This window comes from Pristiophorus japonicus, chromosome 13 (genome assembly GCF_044704955.1).
Source record: "Pristiophorus japonicus isolate sPriJap1 chromosome 13, sPriJap1.hap1, whole genome shotgun sequence".
Lineage (NCBI taxonomy): Eukaryota > Metazoa > Chordata > Chondrichthyes > Pristiophoridae > Pristiophorus > Pristiophorus japonicus.
In genome coordinates this window covers 149,880,710-149,902,217 of record NC_091989.1, presented here as the reverse complement: position 1 = coordinate 149,902,217, position 21,508 = coordinate 149,880,710, and the positions used below count along the sequence as shown (strand labels likewise).

At 44.5% G+C, this 21,508-nt stretch overlaps 1 protein-coding gene across 18 annotated transcripts in view; it reads right to left on the bottom strand.

Moving 5' to 3' along the window:
• banp (BTG3 associated nuclear protein) overlaps positions 1-21,508 on the bottom strand; it is a 392,933-nt gene that overhangs the window by 125,369 nt on the left and 246,056 nt on the right. For 16 of the 18 annotated variants that reach the window (XR_011596362.1, XM_070898117.1, XM_070898113.1 and 13 more), the window contains one exon: positions 9,538-9,582. Coding sequence is in view for 17 of the 18 variants with exons in the window: in XM_070898117.1 (XP_070754218.1) it covers positions 9,538-9,582 (45 nt within the window). In the remaining variant the exon portion in view is untranslated. Of the gene's footprint in view, positions 1-6,380; positions 6,547-9,537; positions 9,583-21,508 lie in introns of those variants that run through there. The other 2 variants (XM_070898126.1, XM_070898128.1) reach the window with 2 other exon arrangements.

Genomic DNA, 21,508 nt, shown 5'->3' with positions numbered 1-21,508 from the left:
CCTGTTAGCGCTCCCCAGGGGGCGATAACAGACACAAATGGTTTTGATACTGGATGCGGTGAGATCAGCGCAGGAGTCTTGCGGCGAGCAGAGATTGTGACGTCATCGCCGTGCGCATCGTCCCGAACCCGAAATTGCGTTCTGCCCCCTGCAGCAGTGCCGGGTGAAAGCACTGACAGCTGCAGGAGGCATGCATCAGGTGGCCAGCTCCTTAGGGGGCAATGCTTAAAGGCGAGGTAGCCGAGGCAAGTAAAAAAAAAATTACCTTCTCTCTTGCAGCTTTTTCCGCAGGTTCCTGCCCGCGATCGATCAGCCCGGCACTTTGCTTGAGGGACAGACTGATCGGGTGGGATCGTGGCTGCTGTCCTAGACAATGTAAGTTTTCTTTCCTTTGCAGAGCCTGCAGCGATGGCCCTTCCCTTTAAGGGAGGGAAGGAGCCTTTCAACGCAGCAGCGCTGCACGGCTCAGTGTGCAGCGCTGCTGAACTCACCACCCTGCCTGCTGCTGATTGCGCTCCAGGGAGGAAATGGAGCGCTCCTTCTTGGTGAGCAATCGCTGAATTTTTTTTAAAGTTTGAAATGATTAGCGCCTGGCACTAATTTTTCGAACTTTTAAAAGTTAGTGCCCCAAATGTATTTTGCAGCGGGCAGGTGAACATAGAATAACAGCAGTAAACATACCTCATTTACTACACTCACTTTTCATGTCTCTCCTCGAAAAATTAGAAAAGATAATGGCCCTGAAATCCCAGCCTCCTCGGGTCCGTACGGACCCTGGATGGCATCGCAAAAGCCGGTTTTCGGCACGCAATGCGCATGCGCCGAAAACTAGCTTTTCCGATCTATCAAGTTCTGGCATCTCAACAGCCAGGACATTTGCATGGGCAAGATTGCGATATTTACCCATTTCTTGCCCTGCGAATGCCCTTAAACTCGCATGGCCTACTTTTACCAGTGCAAGAGTTTTAAAACGTACAAAAACATCTAAAAATAACATTTAAAAAACACATTTTAATGTTAAAAAACCCTGCCCTCTAAGGTAAGTTTATTTTGAACAATAATTAAAATATTCATTAAAATAAAAGCCAGAGGCTTTTTAATTCTTTGTGAAAACACCTTGTTTTAAAACACAACACTTAAACATAACTCATTTCCGCTTCCTTTCCATGAAAAAATTATTACAAATCCCAAAATGTGACAAGTTATATTCAACACGTGGTATTTGAGTTAGGATTGTCAAATATGGTTGTATGTATTCCTGAAGGTTTCAACACATGACCTCTAACCTCCAACTGCTCTGCTCAGTCAAACACCCTTTTCCCCCATCTCCCAATATTTTGGTTTAATATGAGTAAAATAAACAAAAGTGTTCTGAAAATGAGAATAAACACACAATTTTTTTCAATAACCCTATAATTGTTCTCTTGGGTTGTACTTGCAACAGCTGTGTCCAGGAGATAAATCTCAAGTTTCTGGAGACTCCAGGATAATCCAGGAGAGTTGGCAACTCTAAATTGAGTGTCTGTGCGTTTATATGTTAAAATATCTTTCTGGCGCATTTCTTATATTTGGAGCTAGAAATTCGACTCCATAGTGCTTGATTTTTCAGTGCTACGGGTGCAGTTTTGTGCCGAAAATGGCATCTGTGCTTTGTGCACACACTTCTGGAGTGGCCCACGCTGGACGCCATCTTGGTAAAGGCCAAACCCATGTCTGAAGCAGGCGTTAGTCTACTTGCATATGCAAATACGGGGCCTAACTCCGGCTTCTGATCTATGCCTGAGGCAGCCAGCATCAGTGCTGATTGCCTCCAGGAAAACCAGCGCTAAACACCACGTATGTAAAAAAAATGCTAAGAACTTACCATAATCCCTGCCGCTCCCAGTCCCGAGATCTCTGAGTTCACTGCCAACTCTGACCTCAAGGCCCCTGACATTCCACCAGCCCCAGCCCCAACCTCCAAGCACCGACAGCTCTTGGAGGTTGGGGCTGGGGCCGGTGGGATATCGGGGCCTTGAGGTTTCCAGTGCAACATCAAAAATTTTGTATGGCACCTTTTTTAATATAGAAAACTGCACCAATGTGCAGGGGCTATAAGCATTATGTATCACTGAATAACTGAGCAATAGATATGTGGATCATTAGTTTTTATTTCTTTCAGGACATGAAATGCAATGTATTCCTCTTGTTAAGAAAATACATATGGTGCATCAATTATTTCACCATTGTTGCATTATCCCCATGTACTCAAGATTCCCTCCTTAACTAAAGTTATTATGTTGTGCTCTTTAAAGGTCGTTCTAAACTGTGACTACTGGGAATGACTATTTTCTTTAGAAAGGTTTCCTTGCTGTTGACACAGGAACTCACCCACAAACTCCTCCTCCCCAGAGTAATCCAACACAATGCTCAATTTATTCCTATTTAATGCACACTGAAGATGGGATCTAAATTAAAATTATACACACAGATGCTTGCATATTATACCACTAAACACGAGCCAGCAATTCGAAGGAAAATCAGTCTCCAAGATCCAAAGGAACACTAATTCACTTTCTAAATAAATAAATTATTTATCTGGTTATTGTTAACATGAAATAGGTTCAATCAATCCAGTTTTAATAGACAATTTCTCTCAACTGATGACTAGAAAAATGGCTAGTGCAGCAGCCCACATATAAGTGGTCGGGGGTCTTTGTGATTGGTAGCACAGGGATTGGAGAGGGATCGAGAGGCCTCGGACTATGGATTAGGAGCCTCGGACTTTGGATTGGGGACTCGGACTTTGGATTGAAAGGGATTGGGAGCCTTGAACTTTGGATTGGGAGGGCTCGGACTTGAGATCGGGGAGAGGTCAGAGTCTTGGGGGGGGGGGGGGCAGGAGATTGGAGCCAGGGTGGGAGGAGATATTGGGTTCAGGGCCCAATAGCCAGGGATCTCGGTACCAGCAGCGGCGCTGATCGGAATGGTGATTGTGGTAAGTACTTACCTTTTATTTTATTTATGCAATGTTCAGGGTTGGTTTTCCAGCTGGCACTGGCTGGCTCAAGACAAACCAATGTTGGAGCGGGGAGCTGAAGCAGGCATTAGGTACTTTACTTACATATGCAAAGGAGTTAATGTCTGCTTCAGGCATAGATAAAGGACGCCTCTTGTTTGTCCTGACCCAATATGGTGGGCGGCACATTTCCGGTTGGAAATGTACACGTGCTTCCTGCCTCGTGCTATGTGGCCCAATTTAACTCCAAGGTGTTTCTGGAACAATAATAGAAATTTGTAAATGATGCGTGGTTTTCCACATTTTTGCTGGGTTTGGTGAAGACATTTGAGAGAGTAATGTGAATGGCTATGGTAAAGGTTCCTGTTTTCAAAGTCTCATGAATTGCTCTTGCAGCTGCTACAGATCCCTGGAGGTCTTTCCTCAGCTTCCTCTGCATCTGGTATCTCATTTTCATCATCCTGTTGTAGGTTGTAGGTTGTCGGTCCTCAAGTTGGATACTGCTTTCAATGGCTACAACAACTTGCCTTTATATAGCACCTTTAATGAAGTAAAACATTCCAAGGTGCTTCATAGGAGCGGTATCAAACAAAATTCAACATAAGGAGATATTGGGATGGATATATTTTAAGGAGCGTTTTAAAGGAGGAGAGAGGTAGCGAGCCAAAGAGGCTTATGGATGGAATTCCAGAGCCAAGGGGCCCGGCAGCTGAAGGCACAGCTACCAATGGTGGGAGTGCTTAAAACTGGTGTAATGCAAAAGGTCATAATTGGAGGAGCACAGAGATCTCGGAGGGTTGCAGGGCTGGAGGAGGCTACAGAGACAGAGCGGGGCAAGGCCATGTAGAGATTTATGGGTAATATATTATCAGGATTGAGGATTGGTTAAAGGACGGAAAGCAAAGAGTCGGAATAAATGGGTGATTTTCAGGTTGGCAGGCTGTTACTAGTGGGGTGCCACAAGAATCAATGCTGGGGTCTCAGCTATTTACAATCTATATTAATGACTTAGATTAAGGGTCCAAGTGTAATGTATCCAAGTTTGCTGACGATACAAAACTAAGTGGGAAAGTAAGCTGTGAGTAGGACACAAAGAATCTGCAAAGGGAAATAGACAGGTTAAGTGAGTGGTCAAGAAGGTGGCAGATGGTACAATGAGGGGAAATGTGAGGTTATTCACTTTGGTGGGTGAATAGAAAAACAAAATATTTTTAAATGATGAGAAACAACTAAAGTTGGTGTTTAGAGGGATTTGGGGGTCCTTGTACACAAAACACAAAAAGCTAACATGCAGGTACAGCAAGCAATTAGGAAGGCAAATGGTATGTTAGCCTTTATTGCAAGGAAGTTGGAGTATAAGAGCAAGGAAGTCTTGCTGCAATTATATAGGGCTTTGGTGAGACGATACTTGGAGTATTGTGTATAGTTTTGGTATTTGTACCTAAGGAAGAATATAGTTGCTTTATATGCAACGAAGGTTCACTAGATTGATACAAAAGCAAAATACTGCGGATGATTTAAATCTGAAATAAAACAGAAAATGTTGGAAATATTCAGCAGGTCAGACAGCATCTGTGAAGAGAGAAACAGAGTTAACGTTTCAGGTCAATGACCTTTCGTCAGAACTGTTCTGCACAGATGCTGCCTGACCTGCTGAGTATTTCCAGTATTTTCTGTTTTTATTTCACTAAATTGATTTCTGGGATGAAAAAGCTGTCCCATGAGGAGAGATTGAGTAGACTAGGCGTAAAATCTCTGGAGTTTAGAAAAATGAGAGGTGATTTCATTGAAACATATAAGATTCTGAGATGGCTTGACATGGTAGATGCTGAGAGGCTGATTTCCTATCTGGAGTCTAGAACTAGGGAGCATAGTCTCAGGATAAGTGGTCGGCCATTTAGGACTGAGATGAAGAAAAATGGCTTCACTCAGAGGGTTGTAAACCTTTGGAATTCTCTACCCCAGAGGGCTGTAGAATAGTCAAGTCTAGAGTTAACAATGGCATAGATGAGGGTTTTAGCAGCAGATGAAATGAGGCAGTGGCAAAGACGGGCAACTTTACAGAGCTTGAAATTCTTGGTGATAGAGCGGATATGTGATCGGGAGCACATCTCAGAGTCAAATAGGACTCCAAGGTTATTATGAAGGATAGAGAAAGCAATACTTATCCAGCAGATTTTTTTCAGGCTGGTACTCGTTCTGACCTATTCAAACACTGAAAGCGCTACTTCAGAATGCCAATGGTATTTTCTATATGCATACAACGATATTTGGCAACCCAAACTCAAATACCTCTTGTGCTGGTAACAAAAAAAATACAAAAAAAATGTAACAATGCTGGGTTCCAATAAAACCAATGCGCATTTGCCAAAATTAAGTACAGTGATCATAACTCACAAACAAAAAGCTTTTTTAATGAAGCTACTTTTTTTTTAAAAAGAGGCCTGCTTGAGCATGCCAGACTGCAAAGCTTCTGATGTGCTCATATAAAATGGTGTGCAGCTTGCAGTTGTGATTCGGGTGTGAATCCCAATTTAGGTTTAGACCTCATGCAAATGAGGTCCATACATAGCTGCAACATAGTCTCATTTAATTTTTAGCAGTTAGAAGGTCAGGCACACTTCTGCAAGTCAGGTACGGCCAGAAGCCTGAATTGCTAACTAATGTCACTGTCTGAGGTTCTGTGTCACGAGCTGACCCCAGAAAAATTAAGGCTCTGTCTTATTGTTTTGAATGTGTCAGTCTATACATTCTTTAGCATTACACAGGGCACGCTTTATCCAAAATTGCTAACACTCAGACATAATAATGCAATGCACATCGAAATGCATCACTAATAACACAGAAACATAGCATAACTTGGTTTGCTATCACCGTGGTGAAAATGGGCGTGGCCACCCTACATCCCGGGCACAAAAAGTAATCTCCTTTAGCCCCGATGTATTCTGCTCAAAATGATTTACACAGTGGAGAACATCTGTTGGTAGAGCAGATAGTTATGGCCTAAATAAGATCAAGACTTGATATATGAAATAATCCTTTTCTGTCTCAAACTCTTTGTGTGGTATGACAGCCACAGCCAATGGATCCTTGTGTTGTTAATTATCAAGTAAGACATAGTCCACATTGCCAAAAGATGAATCATACCTACTCCACATAAAATCATCAGTGTTTCAGTGCTGCCCTCTAATGAACTACAGAATAAAAATAAATCCTGAAACATGTATGCCTGAAAACTAGAATATAAAACAGAAGGTACTTTTAAATGTTTTCACATACAACATCCCATTTTATTTATAGATACTGCCCAAACATAAATAATTCTTAACACATTGGAGTAAATTCATCAATCCTGTGCCTGTGATGGATATCACACTAAAAGAAAGCACATTGGAGAATTGGCACAACAGGGTTGCATCGTCTGACCCATGCTTCAGTCAAGCACAGATTTCCCGGTGAGAGGACAGGATCAGTGAATATACGCTATTTTATTGATAAACACTTTAGGCTTGGGAGAATTCTCCTCAGCTACAAAGTTATCAGTCCATCTGCATTGGTCACAAAAAGCAAATGAAAATAACAGATTGGTAAATGGTATTTGCACAATTATACAATTCTGTTATTGCATAATTATACAATTGTATAATTAGCTAAAAATTAAGAACAGTCAATTCACTCTAAACCTATCTTTTGTGAAGTGTCATCATGAGGGAAGTGGATGTGGGAGAGTGACTTTGTGCAAATGATGATTTAATTGGGATATAGAAAATCCAAATGTTACATTTTGTTTTTAAAATTAAAGGTACTGCTCCTCTTCTTTGTGTTGTTTCCAGTGCTGATGGTTTGGATTGCCACCTCTGTATACTGAAGGTGGAAATTCTACTGAGGGCTCCCACTTCCAGTATACAGGGCCCAAGTTTCCACATGATTTGCGCCTGATTTTTAGGAGCAACTGGTGGAGAACGGACTATCTTAGAAATCGCAATTCTCCACATTTTTTTTTCTGCAGTTCTAGTCAGGTAGAACAGTTCTACTTTGGAACAGAATTTTTTCTTCAAAAGGGGGCGTGTCCGGCCACTGACGCCTGATTTCAAAGTTTCCACAGTGAAAACGTACTCCAAACTAAAGTAGAATGGAGCAAGTGAAGATTTTTGTAGAACTGAAAAAACCTGTTCTACACATTAAAAAATCAGGCGCAGGTTACAAATTAGGCGTCCAGAACGAGGTGGGGGGGGGGAGGGAAGTCATTAAATTCTATAATAAATCCTTATTTATACTTATACAAATATTATACAAATAAATCCAACCTGAATAAACATTTATAAGCAAAGAAAAGATTAAATAAACCATCTTCCTACCTGTGTGCAAGTGCTTCAGGCAGGCCTTTCGGGACCGAAGGCTGAACGGGCCGGCCCGAGACTTCGGGCAGGGCCCGTCCCCAGCACCAGATTTACAGGTAGGTGGCGTTGGGTTGGGTCGGGGAGGTTTGGTTCGGTTCGGGTCGGGGGGGGAGGGGGGGGAGAGAGAGAGAGAGAGAGAGAGAGAGGGAGGGAGGGAGGGGGGGGAGGGAGGGAGGGGGGGGAGAGAGAGAGAGGGAGGGGGAGAGAGAGAGGGAGGGGGGGGAGAGAGAGAGAGGGAGGGGGAGAGAGAGAGAGGGAGGGGGGGGAGAGAGAGAGAGAGGGAGAGAGAGAGAGAGGGGGGGGAGAGAGAGAGAGGTGGGGGGGGAGAGAGAGAGAGAGAGGGAGGGGGGGGAGAGAGGGAGGGAGGGAGGGAGAGAGAGAGGGGGGGGAGAGAGAGAGAGAGGGGGGGAGAGAGAGAGAGAGGTGGGGGGGGAGAGAGAGAGAGAGGGAGGGGGGGAGAGAGGGAGGGAGGGAGGGAGAGAGAGAGGAGGGGGGAGAGAGAGGGGGGGGGGTTGGGTCGGGTCCAGTGGGGGGGGGTCGGGTCGGGTCCAGTGGAGGGGGCGGGGAGCGGGAACAGGAGCACGGGTCGGGTCGGGTCCAGTCGGGGGGGGGGGGGGGGGAACGGGAACAGGAGTGCGGGTCGGGTCAGTCGGGGGGGGGGGGGGGGGGGAGCGGGAACAGGAGTGCGGGTCGGGTCGGGTCCAGTCGGGGAGGCGGGGAGCGGGAACAGGAGCGCGGGTCGGGTCGGGTCAGTGGGGGAGGGGTGGGGAGCGGGTGTCGGGTCTGGTCCGGAGGCAGGGGGGGGAGCGGGTGTTGGGTCTGGTCCGGAGGCGGGGGGAGCGGGTGTCGGGTCGGGTCGGGGGGGAAGCAGGAGCTGGTCGTGGGAGGAGCCTTATTCACGCAGCCCCAGTGAGGCCATTCAGCCAGGGCTAGGGGCTGCGTGCTTCGGGCCCCTCCCACACAGTTCGGCGCCTGGAGCTACTGCACTTGCGTGCCCACTGTAGTGCGCATGTGCAGAGGTCCCGGCACTGTTTTCAGCGCAGGGACCTGGCTGCGCCGAGGGCCAGAGGACCTGCAGGTAGGTGGAGAATACCGAGGATTTTTTTAGGCGCACTTTGTGGCGCGAAAAACGGGCGTCCAGGTCGGGACTGCGCCGTTCTGGGCGCGTGTGGAAACTTGGGCCCATAGTGACAGCAATCTGGATCATTGGTGCTGGAGAACTATGTGGAACCTGTGCAGCACATTAGCCACTGACCTCAGGAGGAGCAGGATGGGAGGGGGAAGGCAGAAAGCAGGACATGGGAATGAGTTAGAGGGCGCTTTCTGTCAGCTAGCACTGTGACAGCCATTTGAAATGCAGATAGTTGGCAGGCATGAAGTAATGTCATTTGTTATTGGTGACAAATTGGAACAAAGCTGCAAATCCATTAGTTTCATCAGAGAAAAGGTTTCTGTTGAAATTTTTTTTTATAGAAAGTAGTAGAGCAAAGCAAATAAAATGTCATTGTCGAAAATTAAGCAGAATGCACAAGGTAAATTACAAGCATCCTCCCAGTGGTGGAAAATGTGGAAAGATGTACTATTATCAAGTGGATTTCTGCACAAGTGTGGTCCAGAAGACTTTACTGTAGGTTTTCTGAGTAATCACATTATTCAAGTATTAAAATAAATGTTAAAATAGTTAGATATTCCTTGAAAATTCAGTTTACTCAAGTCAATACAACTATTGCCCCATCAGTTCTTATTACATTACACTCATTTTATTTAGTGATTCAGATACATTTTTAAGAAGATGGAATGTCACCAAAAATATGTCAGGAAATCATTTCAATCAAATATTGATACTGCTTATAATGAGATTAACAGACATTACATTGATATGCCAGTAACCAGCATGATAATTTGATTTCTCTACCGAAAATGGCCTTTGTTTGATTACAGCCTTTTAAAACAATGGAATATGGCATTTGGCATTAATTCAATAAATGTAATTGATTTCCCTATCTATTACAAAGGCAAACTCACTGCAATGTTATTAAAGCACATCTAATTTGCAAGACATGCTTTCAAAATAGTAAATATCTACTTGGGATTATGTGTCAAATAAGTAAATCAAAATCATCTTGTAAAAGCACTTACCTGGCCATCTTGACTAACATGAACCTGGTGTATTTGAAGATTACCCTATATGTAAAGAAATGAATAAAAAATACATTACTTATTTTAATAGTCTTTTTTCCAATTTGCCCCATTCATCAACTCGTTGATGGTTTTCTCCTTCAGATATTCATATTATGGTCCATTGGGTTGCATCAGGTAAAGGCACCAACTTATGGGAAGCAAGACAAAGGCAATCATTTCAGAATGAGCGACAATGCACCCCATTGCTGGACCATTCTGGTGATGAACCTTTGAAACATAGAAACATAGAAAATAGGTGCAGGAGTAGGCCATTTGGCCCTTCGAGCCTGCACCACCATTCAATTTGAACATGGCTGATCATGTAACTTCAGTACCACATTCCTGCTTTCTCTCCATACCCCTTGATCTCTTTAGCTGTAAGGGCCACATCTAACTCCCTTTTGAATATATATAACAAACTGGCCTGAACAACTTTCGGTGGTAGAGAATTTCACAGGTTCACAATTCTGAGTGAAGCAGTTTCTCCTCATCTCGGTCCTAAATGGCTTACCCTTATCCTTAGACTGTTACCCCTGGTTCTGGACTTCCCCAACATCGGAAACATTCATCCTGCATCTAACCTGTCCAATCCCGTCAGAATGTTATATGTTTCTATGAGATCCCCTCTCATTCTTCTAAATTCCAGTGAATATAAGCCTAGTCGATCCAGTCTTTCTTCATATGTCAGTCCTGCCATTCCGGAAATCTGTCTGGTGAACCTTCGTTGCACTCGCTCAATAGCAAGAATGTCCTTCCTAAGATTAGGAGACCAAAACTGTACACAATATTCAAGGTGTGGGCTCACCAAGGCCCTGTACAACTGCAGTAAGAGCTCCCTGCTCCTATACTCAATTCCTCTTGCTATGAAGGCCAGCATGCCATTTGCCTTCTTCACCGCCTGCTGTATCTGCATGCCAACTTTCAATGACTGGTGTACCATGACACCTAGGTCTTGTTGCACCTCCCCTTTTCCTAATCTGTCACCATTCAGATAATAGTCTGCCTTGCTGTTTTTGCCACCAAAGTGGATAACCTCACATTTATCTACATTATACTGCATCTGCCATGCATTTGCCCACTCACTTAACCTGTCCAAGTCACTCTGCAGCCTCTTAGCATCCTCCTCACAGCTCACACTGCCACCCAGCTTAGTGTCATCTGCAAAATTGGAGATATTACATTCAATTCCTTCGTCTAAATCATTTATGTAAATTGTAAATAGCTGGGGTCCGAGCACTGAAGCTTGTGGTACCCCACTAGTCACTGCCTGCCTTTCTGAAAAGGATCCGTTTATTCCTACTCTTTGCTTCCTGTCTGCCAACCAGTTCTCTATCCACGTCAATATATTACTCCCAATACCTTGTGCTTTAATTTTGCACACTAATCTCTTGTGTGGGACCTTGTCAAAAGCCTTTTGAAAGTCCAAATACACCACCATCCACTGGTTCTCCCTTGTCCTCAAAAAAATTCTAGAAGATTTGTCAAGCATGATTTCCCTTTCATAAATCCATGCTGACGTGGACCGATCCTGTCACTGCTTTCCAAATGCGCTGCTATTACATCTTTAATAATTGATTCCAACATTTTCCCCACTACCGATGTCAGGCTAACCGGTCTATAATTCCGTGGTTTCTCTCGCCCTCCTTTTTTAAAAAGTGGGGTTACATTAGCTACCCTCCAATCCATAGAAACTGATCCAGAGTCGATAGAATGTTGGAAAATGACCACCAATGCATCCACTATTTCCTGGGCCACTTCCTTAAGTACTCTGAGATGCAGACTATCAGGCCCTGGGGATTTATCGGCCTTCAATCCCATCAATTTCCCCAACACTATTTCCTGACTAATAAGGATTTCCTTCAGTTCCACCTTCTCACTAGACCCTCGATCCCCTAGTATTTTCGGAAGGTTATTTGTGTCTTCCTTAGTGGAGACAGAACCAAAGTATTTGTTCAACTGGTCTTCCATTTCTTTGTTCCCCATTATAAATTCACCTGATTCTGACAAGGGACTTACATTTGTCTTCACTAATCTTTTTCTCTTCACATATCTATAGAAGCTTTTGCAGTCAGTTTTTATGTTCCCTGCAAGCTTACTCTCATACTCTATTTTCCCCCTCCTAATTAAACCCTTTGTCCTCCTCTGCTGAATTCTAAATTTCTCCCAGCCCTCAGGTTTGCTGCTTTTTCTGACCAATTTATATGCCTCTTCCTTTGTCTGAATTTGCATTGTAGTTACATCAATGGATTCAAATTTCCCAGGTTTCAGGGAGCTGCACCATCAGTTAGAACAACTCTCTGCAATGGTGAGTTAACTACAATGTGGTGCAGATAAACAAGCTGCTGACCAGCAACTTCTGCAATTAAATAAAAACAGAAAATGCTGGAAGTACACAGCAGGTCAATCAGCATTTGTGAAGAGAAAAAACTGATTATGATGTTTCAGTTGTGTATCCTTCATCACTGTCCCGTTGAAGTTTTCCTTTCTATTTTGAAGTTCAACAATGAGTCTGTCCCAAGCAAGGCAATAGCAATCATTTCTGAGATAAATGTTGAATAATGTGTTACTTAGGTAAGGTACTGGAGAGTGGTTGCCAACCGATGAACCGTAGCTCAACCATGAGTCTGCGCTGAGGAGAGAAGAAAGTTGGTAAGGAGAATAGAAATTATATGGCGTAACTGGTACAGACCACGTTGTCTTCTGAATGGAAATATCAATGAAGGCAAGATCCAAGAATAAAAGAGCAATTCACGTGCCTGAACATTCCAGAAACTGTAAGAGTTTCACCAAAAAAAGGTGAAGAGGGAACCTGCTGCAGGCTTCAAATGATGTATGAAATTGGAATGGAGAACTAACTGGAAGGTGGAAACTTGACCGTGGACAACTAAATGATAATAAATAAGAATTAGACAAATAGTCGTGTAAAATTGTAGTTAATTGTAGTTAAAATTGTAGTTAAAAATATGTGAGTTAACCTCAATACTACATTAAATGAGGGCTACTCTTAGCTTTCTGCCAACAAAGCCTGCCTGCTCACTGGAACTTCAAATAAAGTAAAAATTAAAGGGGGTGAAATTAGGTATTGTCCCGTTGGGGCATTAACTTTTAAAAGTTTGAAAAATTAGTGCCAGGCACGAATCATTTCAAACTTTAAAAAAAAATTTGCGCTCCAAATCCATCCTGGAGCACAATCGGCAGCAGGCGGGGTCATGTAGCGCTGCCCCGTTGAAAGGTTCCTTCACTCCCTTAAAGGGAAGCGACATCGCTGCAGGCTCTGCAAAGGATAAAAAACTTACCTTCTCCACGATGGCAGAACAGAGTGCCGGGCTGATCAATCGCGGGCAGGAACCAGCGAAAAAACCTGCAAGAGAGAAGGTAAGTTTTTTTTAAAAAAACTTACCTCAGCCACCTCAACTTTAAACACCGCTCCAGAAATGGCTGGCTGGCCGATGCACGTTTCCTGTAGCAGTTGCCGTTTTCGCCCGGCGCTGCTGCAGGAACACAATTTTGGGTCCGGGACGCAACTGAGGCGATGCGCACAGCGATGACGTCATGATCTCCGGGCGAAGGAGATCGGGGTGCAACGCCATACCACTGCTGCAAGACGCGGGAGTCGTTGATCTCTCCGCGACCTGTCACAAAACCATTTGCACCATGTTAGTGCCCCCCAAATTGCACAACTCTTGCCCAGTGAATGTCCATGAAACTATTACACCTGGTAAAAGCAGACAGAGGACCTTCTTTTACAGCGTAAGAGTGAAAATAAATTATTAAAATAACATTTTTTTAAATCATTATAACATTCAAAAACCTGTAAAATAAGTTTGTGTTATTTTTAGTCCCTTAAAAAATGTTTAAAAAAATGTTTTAAACTAACATTGTTGTTTTAAATGTTTAATTAAATTGTATTTTAATTAATTTTAAACTTGTAATGATCGTTTTCATTTCAGTGCTGTTAAAATGTATTTTTTGGGTGATTTTTATTGAGATTATGGGGATTCCATACATAAATGGAATTTCCATAAACATACTGGGAATCCCCTTTCTGACTGGTTGGGCCAGCCCACGTGATCCTAGGGACACTTGCCAACCACACGTGCTTCTGGGATAAGTGGGCCTCTACACAAAGTCTCTACACATGCGTAGAGGCCCAAGAGCGTGAGTCTCCGTGGATCCAGGAACATCAGATAGGTGTGTCGTTTTATTGCGGTCCGGAGGCATCCGCCCACGAGAAGCCTCCGCTCGCAAATTCAGTCCCCTTTTTTCAGAAAATGGCAGTGAAAGTATGTTTCACCAGAAAAACATTACCACACACACAAAGATCTCATTACCTCACCTGGGCTTCCATTTTTGTGAAAGATAGATGGGAGAACTGTCATTGTGCATTTTTAGTTCCCCTTTCCTAACTGTAGATTAATTCAATTTCCTATGCAGTGTGTAAGCAATGACAGAGATAATTGTCACAATATCTAATTCAAAAGCAGAGAGGTGGGTGAGATAGCTGAAATCAGCTTATAAAAATTCATATTAAAATTCCAGGAAATTCATATAGGAGAATGGTCCCATGTCACACAAACTATTTACTCTTATGAAGGTAATGAGTGTGAGTTGTAGTTTCTATTCCAGGTGGTTAATTTATTGGAATATGAAAATAAAAGTTCTATTTCACAATGTGAAGAACACAGCTTTTCATAGAAAAGTCACAGAAATTTACAGCCCATCATGTCTGCGCTGGCCATCCAAGAGCTATCCAGCCTAATCCCACTTTCCAGCTCTTGGTCCGTAGCCTTGTAAGTTATGGCACTTCAAGTGCACATCCAAGTACTTTTAAAATGTGGTGAAGGTTTCTGCCTCTACCACCCTTTCAGGCAGTGAGTTCCAGACCCCCGCCACCCTCTGGGTGAAAACATTTCCACTCAAATCCCCTCTAAACCTTCTACCAATTACTTTAAATCTATGCCCCCTGGTTGTTGAGCCCTCTGCTAAGGGAATTAGGTCCTTCCTATCCACTCTATGGGCCCCTCACAATTTTATGTACCTCAATAAGGTCTCCCCTCAGCCTCCTCTGTTCCAAAGAAAACAAACTCAGCCGATCCAATCTGTCCTCATAGCTAAAATTCTCCAGTCCAGGCAACACCCTCATAAATCTCCTCTCGTACAATCACATCTTTCCTGTAATGTGGTGACCATAACTGCACGCAGTACTCCAGCTGTGGCCTAACTCGTGTTTTATACAGTTCAAGCATAACCTCCCTGCTCTTGTATTCTCTGCTTCGGCTAATAAAGGCAAGTATTCCGTATGCCTTCTTAACCACCTGATCTACCTGGCCTGCTACCTTCAGGGATCTGTGAACATGCATTCCAAGGTCCCTTTGTTCCTCTGCACTTCTCAGTGTCCTACAATTTAATGTGTATTCCCTTGCCTTGTTAGCCCTCCCCAAATAGTTTGAATTCCATTTGCTACTGTTCTGCCCACCTGACCAGTTCATTGATATCTTCCTGCAGTCTACAACTTTCTTCTTCATTATCAACCACACAGCCAATTTTTTGTAGCATCTGCAAACGTCTTAATCATACCCCCTACATTCAAGTCTGAATCATTAATATATACCACAAAAACCAAGCCCTGCAGAACCCTTCCGGAAACAGCCTTCCAGTCACAAAAACACCTATCAATCATTACCCTTTGCTTCCTGCCTCTGAGTCAATTTTGGATCCAACTTGCCACTTTGCCTTGGATTCCATGGGCTTTTGCTTTTGTGACCAGTCTGCCATGTGGGACCTTATCAACAGCCTTGCTAAAATCCATATACACAACATCAAACCCACTACCCTCATCGACCCTCCTTGTTACCTCCTCAAAAAATTCAATCAAGTTAGTCAGACATGACCTTCCCATATCCATGCTAACTGTCGTTGATTAATCCGTGTCTTTCTAAATGAAGATTTCCTCAGAATTTTCTCCAATAATTTGTCCACCACCGAGGTTAGGCTGACTGGCCTGTAATCACTTGGTCTACCACTTTCTCCCTTTTTAAATAAAGGTACAATGTCAGCAGTCCTCCAGTTCTCAGGCACCACACCTGTAGCCAGAGAGAATTGGAAAATAATGGTCAGAGACTCTGCTATTTCCTCTTTTGCTTCTCTGAATAGCCTGGGATACACTTCATCCGGTCCTGGGAATTTATCCACTTACAAAGCTGCTAAACCCATTAATATTTCCTCTCTCATTATGTGCATTTCACTCAGTGTTTCATACTCCTTCTCCCTGATTGCAATGTCTGCATTGCCCCTCTCTTTTGCGAAAACAGACGCAAAGTATTCATTAAGAACCATGCCCACATCTTCCGCCTCGACACACAGATTACCTTCATGGTCTCCAATAGGCCCTACTCTTTCTTAAGTTATCCTCTTGCTCCAGTTATCCTCTTGCTCTTAATGTATTTATAAAACATCTTTGGGTTTTCCTTGATTTTACTCGCCAAAATGTTTTCATGCTCTCCCTTTGCTTTCTTAATTTCCTTTTTAATTTCACCCCTGCAATTTCTATACTCCTCTAGAGTTTCTGCAGTATTGAGCCCTCGGTATCTGTCATAAGCCTTCCATTTTTTCTTTATCCTAACCTGTATGTCCCTTGATATCCAGGGGGCTCTACATTTGTTAGTCCCACCCTTTTTCTTTAAGGGACCGTACTTGTTCTGAACCCTCAGGATCGCCTCGTTGAATGCCTCCCACTGCTCGGATACTGATTTACCTTCCAGTAGCTGTTTCCAGTCCACTTTGGTTAAATCACATCTCAGCTTAGTTAAATTGTCTTTCCCCGAATTGAGAACTTTTATTCCGGATCTATCTTTGTCCTTTTCCATAACTACCCTAAATCTAACTGAATTATGATCACTAGCACCAAAATGCTCTCCTACTGATACCCCGTCCATCTGCCCAGCTTCATTCCCTGAAACTAAGTCCAGAACCACCCCCTCCCTTGTTGGGCACGTTACAAACTGGCTCAAAATGTTCTCCTGAATGCATTTTAGGAATTCTGCACCCTCTATACCTTTCACACTCATTCTTTCCCAGTTAATATTAGGGTAGTTGAAATCTCCTAATATCACTTCCCTATAGTTTTTGCACTTCTCAGAAATTTGCCTACATATTTGCTCTTCTATCTCCCTTTGACTGTTTTGGGGTCTATAGTGCACTCCCAACAATGTATTCGCCCTTTTTATGATCTTCAATTCAACCCATATGGCCGCTTTTGATGATCCTTCTAACATATCATCTCTCCTCACGACTGTAATTGTTTCTTTAATCAATATTGTGACCCCCTCCTTTTTATCCCCCTCTCTATCCTGTCTGAACACCATGTAACCAGGAATGTTGAGCTGCCACACCTGCCCTCCTTTCAGCCTTCTTTGTACTATTCAAAACAAGAAAATACAGTTCAGCAAAAAGTGATCACTATGGATTGTACCAGGCGATGGCCCAATGCTGTTTGGCAGAAGCTGGCGAGGAAAGATCTGATGGAACTCGGACGACATCAAAGCACTGTCTTCGGAGGATGACGCCTCATGCGCCCAAATGCTAAACAAATTCCCGTCGTTATTCGAGCCAGGCATCGGCAACTTCACAGGCACCAAAGTGCAGATCCATCTAGTCCCTGATGCATGACCCATTCATCACAAGGCCTGAGCGGTTCAATACATGATGCGAGAGAAAGTCGAGATCGAGCTGGACAGACTTCAACGAGAGGGGATCATATCGCCAGTCGAGTTCAACGAGTGGGCCAGTCCAATTGTTCCGGTGTTGAAGAGTGATGGGACGGTCAGAATCTGCGGGGACTACAAGATAACGATCAACCAAGTCTCGTTACAAGACCAGTATCCACTACCCAAAGCGGATGACCTGTTTGCAACGCTAGCGGGGGGGGGGGGGGGGGGCGGGGGGGAGGGGAGGTGGGGGAGTTGTTCACCAAGCTGGATCTAACCTCTGCTTACATGATTCAGGAGCTGGCTGAACTTTCGAAAAAATTAACGTGCATCAACACACACAGAGGACTGTTCATATACCACATATACCCCTTTGGGATTCGTTCGGCGGCGGCCATCTTCCAGAGGAACATGGAGAGTCTGCTGAAATCGGTTCCGCACACCATGGTGTTCCAAGACGACATCTTGATCACTGGCCACAACACCACCGAACACTTGCACAACCTGGAAGAGGTTCTCAAGCGACTGGACAGAGTGGGACTCAGGTTGAAATGCTCCAAGTGTGTTTTCCTGGCGCCAGAGGTCGAATTTCTGGGGAGAAAGATTGTGGCGGACAGCATCAGACCCACGGACTCCAAGACGGAGGCCATCAAGAATGCACCCAGACCACAGAATGTGATGGAGCTGCGTTCGTTCCTGGGACTCTCAACTATTTTGGTTAACTTTCCACCAGGGTTGAGCACTTTGCTGGAACCATTACATTTATTGCTACGCAAGGGTGACGACTGGGTCTGGGGTAAAGCTCAAGAGACAGCCTTTAACAAGGCCAGAAACCTGCTGTGTTCCAACAAATTACTTGTATTGTATGACCCGTGTAAACTTTTAGTACTAGCTTGTGATGCATCTTCGTACGGGGTCGGTTGAATATTACAGCAAGCCAATGGGTCAGGCAAACTGCAACCGGTTGCATATGCATCCAGAAGCTTATCTAAGGCTGAAAGAGCCTACAGTATGGTTCAAAACGAAGCATTAGCATACGTATACGGGGTTAAGAAAATGCACTAATGCCTATTTGGGCTCCGGTTCGAGCTCGAAACCAACCACAAGCCACTCATTTTGTTGTTCTCAGAAAGCAAAGGTATTAACACCAATGCTTCATCCCGCATCCAAAGATGAGCACTAACATTATCTGCGTATGATTATGTAATCCACCACAGACTAGGCATGGAGAACTGTGCGGATGCCCTCAGTCGGCTACCATTGCCCACCACCGGGGTGGAGATGGCACAAGCCGCAGACTTGCTCCTTGTAATGGATGCTTTTGAGAGCGAGGGGTCACCTGTCACCGCTTGCCAGATCAGGACCCGGGCTAGCCAGGACCCGGTGCTATCACTAGTAAAAAGCTGTGTCCTCAATGGGAGCTGGTCGGCATTCGCAGGGGAAATGCAAGACGAAATTAAGCCGTTCCACCGACGCAAGGACGAAATGTCCATCCATTCAGACTGCCTCCAATGGGGGAATCGTGTAATTTTGCCAAAAATGGGCAAGGAAACGTTTATACGCGACCTCCACCCAGGCATAGTCATGATGAAGGCTATCGCCAGGTCGCAAGTTTGGTGGCTCAGCATTGACTCGGAATTGGAGTCATGCGTACACCAATGCAACACTTGCTCACACAGTGGAGCAATGCACCAAAGGAGGCCCCACTGAGTCTGTGGTCATGGCCCTCCAAACCATGGTCAAGGGTCCACATAGATTTCGCTGGCCCCTTTTGAGGAAAGATGTTCCTAGTAGCAGTGGAAGCTTACTCTAAATGGATTGAATGTACAATAATGTCGTCATGTACATCCACTGCCACCAGTGAAAGCCTCCGGGCCATGTTCACCATCCATTGTTTGCCTGACATCATTGTTCGTGACAAAGGACCATGCTTCACCAGCTCTGAATTCAACAAGTTCATGACCCGCAATGGCATCAAACATGTCAGGTCTGCGCCGTTCAAGCCCACATCCAATGGTCAAGTGGAACGGGCAGTCCAAACCATCAAGCAGAGCTTGAAATGCGTGATAGACGGTTCCCTGCAGACCCGGCTATCTTGGATTCTGCTCAGCTACCGCATGCGACCCCGGGATTCCCCTGTAGAACTGCTAATGAAGAGAGCACTCAAAACCAGGCTCTCCTTAGTCCACCTGGATCGCAATGATCATGTAGACACCCGACATCACCGACATAACATGTACCATGATCGCGTGGTTGTATCACGCAACATTGAAGTTAATGACCTTTTGCTTGTTCTTAATTATGGTCATGGTCCCAAATGGGTTGCTGTCACTGTGTTAGCCAAGGAGGGGAATAGAGTGTTTGTTGTCAAACTTTTGAACAGACAAACATGCAGAAAGCACTTGGATCAGACCAAACTGCGGTTCACTGACAACCAAGAACAGTTTGAAGAGGATATTACCATCAGTGATCCACCCACACACACGCAACCAGCAATCGACCTCGTGGTCAACCATGAGGATGAACCCACCATGCCCGACAGTCCGATCAGACCAGCTACACCACAGCACAGCAATGATCTGATTGACTCACCCATGCCAGGACTTCAACTCAGGCGATCAACCCGGGAACGCAGAGCCTCGGATTGCCTCAACTTGTAAATAACTTATACATAAGACTTTGGAGGGGAATAATGTTACGTATGTAAACATGACCAATGTGTAAGACTTTCCACCAGGGGGCACACCTGTGGGAGACCCAAGGGCCACCTGCACACCCTGGGCAAGCAGGTATAAAAGGCAGTCTATCATGCTGCCTACTCACTCTGGAGTTACAATAAAGAGACCAAGGTCACAACAGTTTGAGCTTAAGATATACAGTCTTGTGGAGTTATTCTAAACGTAACAGGGAGGACAGACAATAACAGTGGAAATATCAGGGAGACTAACTGATAGCACAGTGACCTTGGCAACTGCCACACATGGATAGCTCCTGCGATGGAATTTGAGGAAGTATAAGTTGGGGCAGGTCCAGTATGACAATCATCAGTCTCAAAAGATGTAGGCATTAGTGAGAAGGTGTCATTATTATCACTTCTAAAGAAGAGAAAACTGTATAGAGATATTGGCCCGTAATTTGCAGTCAGCGGCAAAGCAAAGATCTCTGTGGTGAGAAGTTAAGCTTTTCCAATGTGTAGTTGAAATCAGTGTAGTTTAGTGGGAATCCCATACAACAAGCTGTCTAAGCAGCCAATCAGATTGCAGAATACTCACCAAGAACCAGGAAGTAAGTAAGCTCCTTTGATTCTAACTTTTTTTTTAATGTTAGAGAGCAAAACAAAGATTAGAGCTCTCACATGGAGAAAAGGTAATAAAGATGAACAAACTTAGAAACATAGAAATTTACAGCGCAGGAGGCGGCCAATTCTGCCATTGTGTCCGCGCCGGCCAACAAAGAGCTGCACGGTCCTTGGTCAGCAGCCCTGAAGGTTACATATAAACCTATGAACAATGACAGAAAGGCAAAGCACACCCAGCCCAACCAGTCCACCTCACACAACTGCGACACACCCTTATACTGAAACATTCTACACTCCACCCCAACCGGAGGTATATGATCTTCTGGGAGAGGCAAAAACCAGACAAAAACCCAGGCCAATTTTGGGAGAAAAAATCTGGGAAAACTCCTCTCCGACCCATCCAGGTGATCGAAACTAGTCCAGATCACCCTGGCCATATTCTATTCCCTGCAGTACTTACCATTATATCTGCGCCATTCAACAAGAGGTCATCCAGTCTAATCCCAATTTCAAGCTCTAGGTCCATAACCCTGCAGGTTACTGCACTTTAAGTGCCCATCCAACCATCTCTTAAAAGTGGTGAGGGTTTCTGTATCCACCACTCTTCCAGGCAGTGAGTTCCAGATCCCCACAACCCTCTGCGTAAAGAAGCCCCCCCTCAAATCCCCTCTAAATCTTCCACCAACCACCTGAAAACTATGCCCCCTTGAAATAGAGCCTTCCACCAATGGAAATAGACCCTTACGATCCACTACGTCCAGGCCCCTCAATATTTTGTACTTCTCAATGAGGTCTCCTCTCAACCTCCTTTGTTCCAATGAGAACAAACCCAGCCTATCCAATCTGTGCTCATAACGAAGATTCTCCATTTCCAGGCAGCATCCTCGTAAATCTCCTCTGCACCCTCTCTCGTGCAATCACGTCC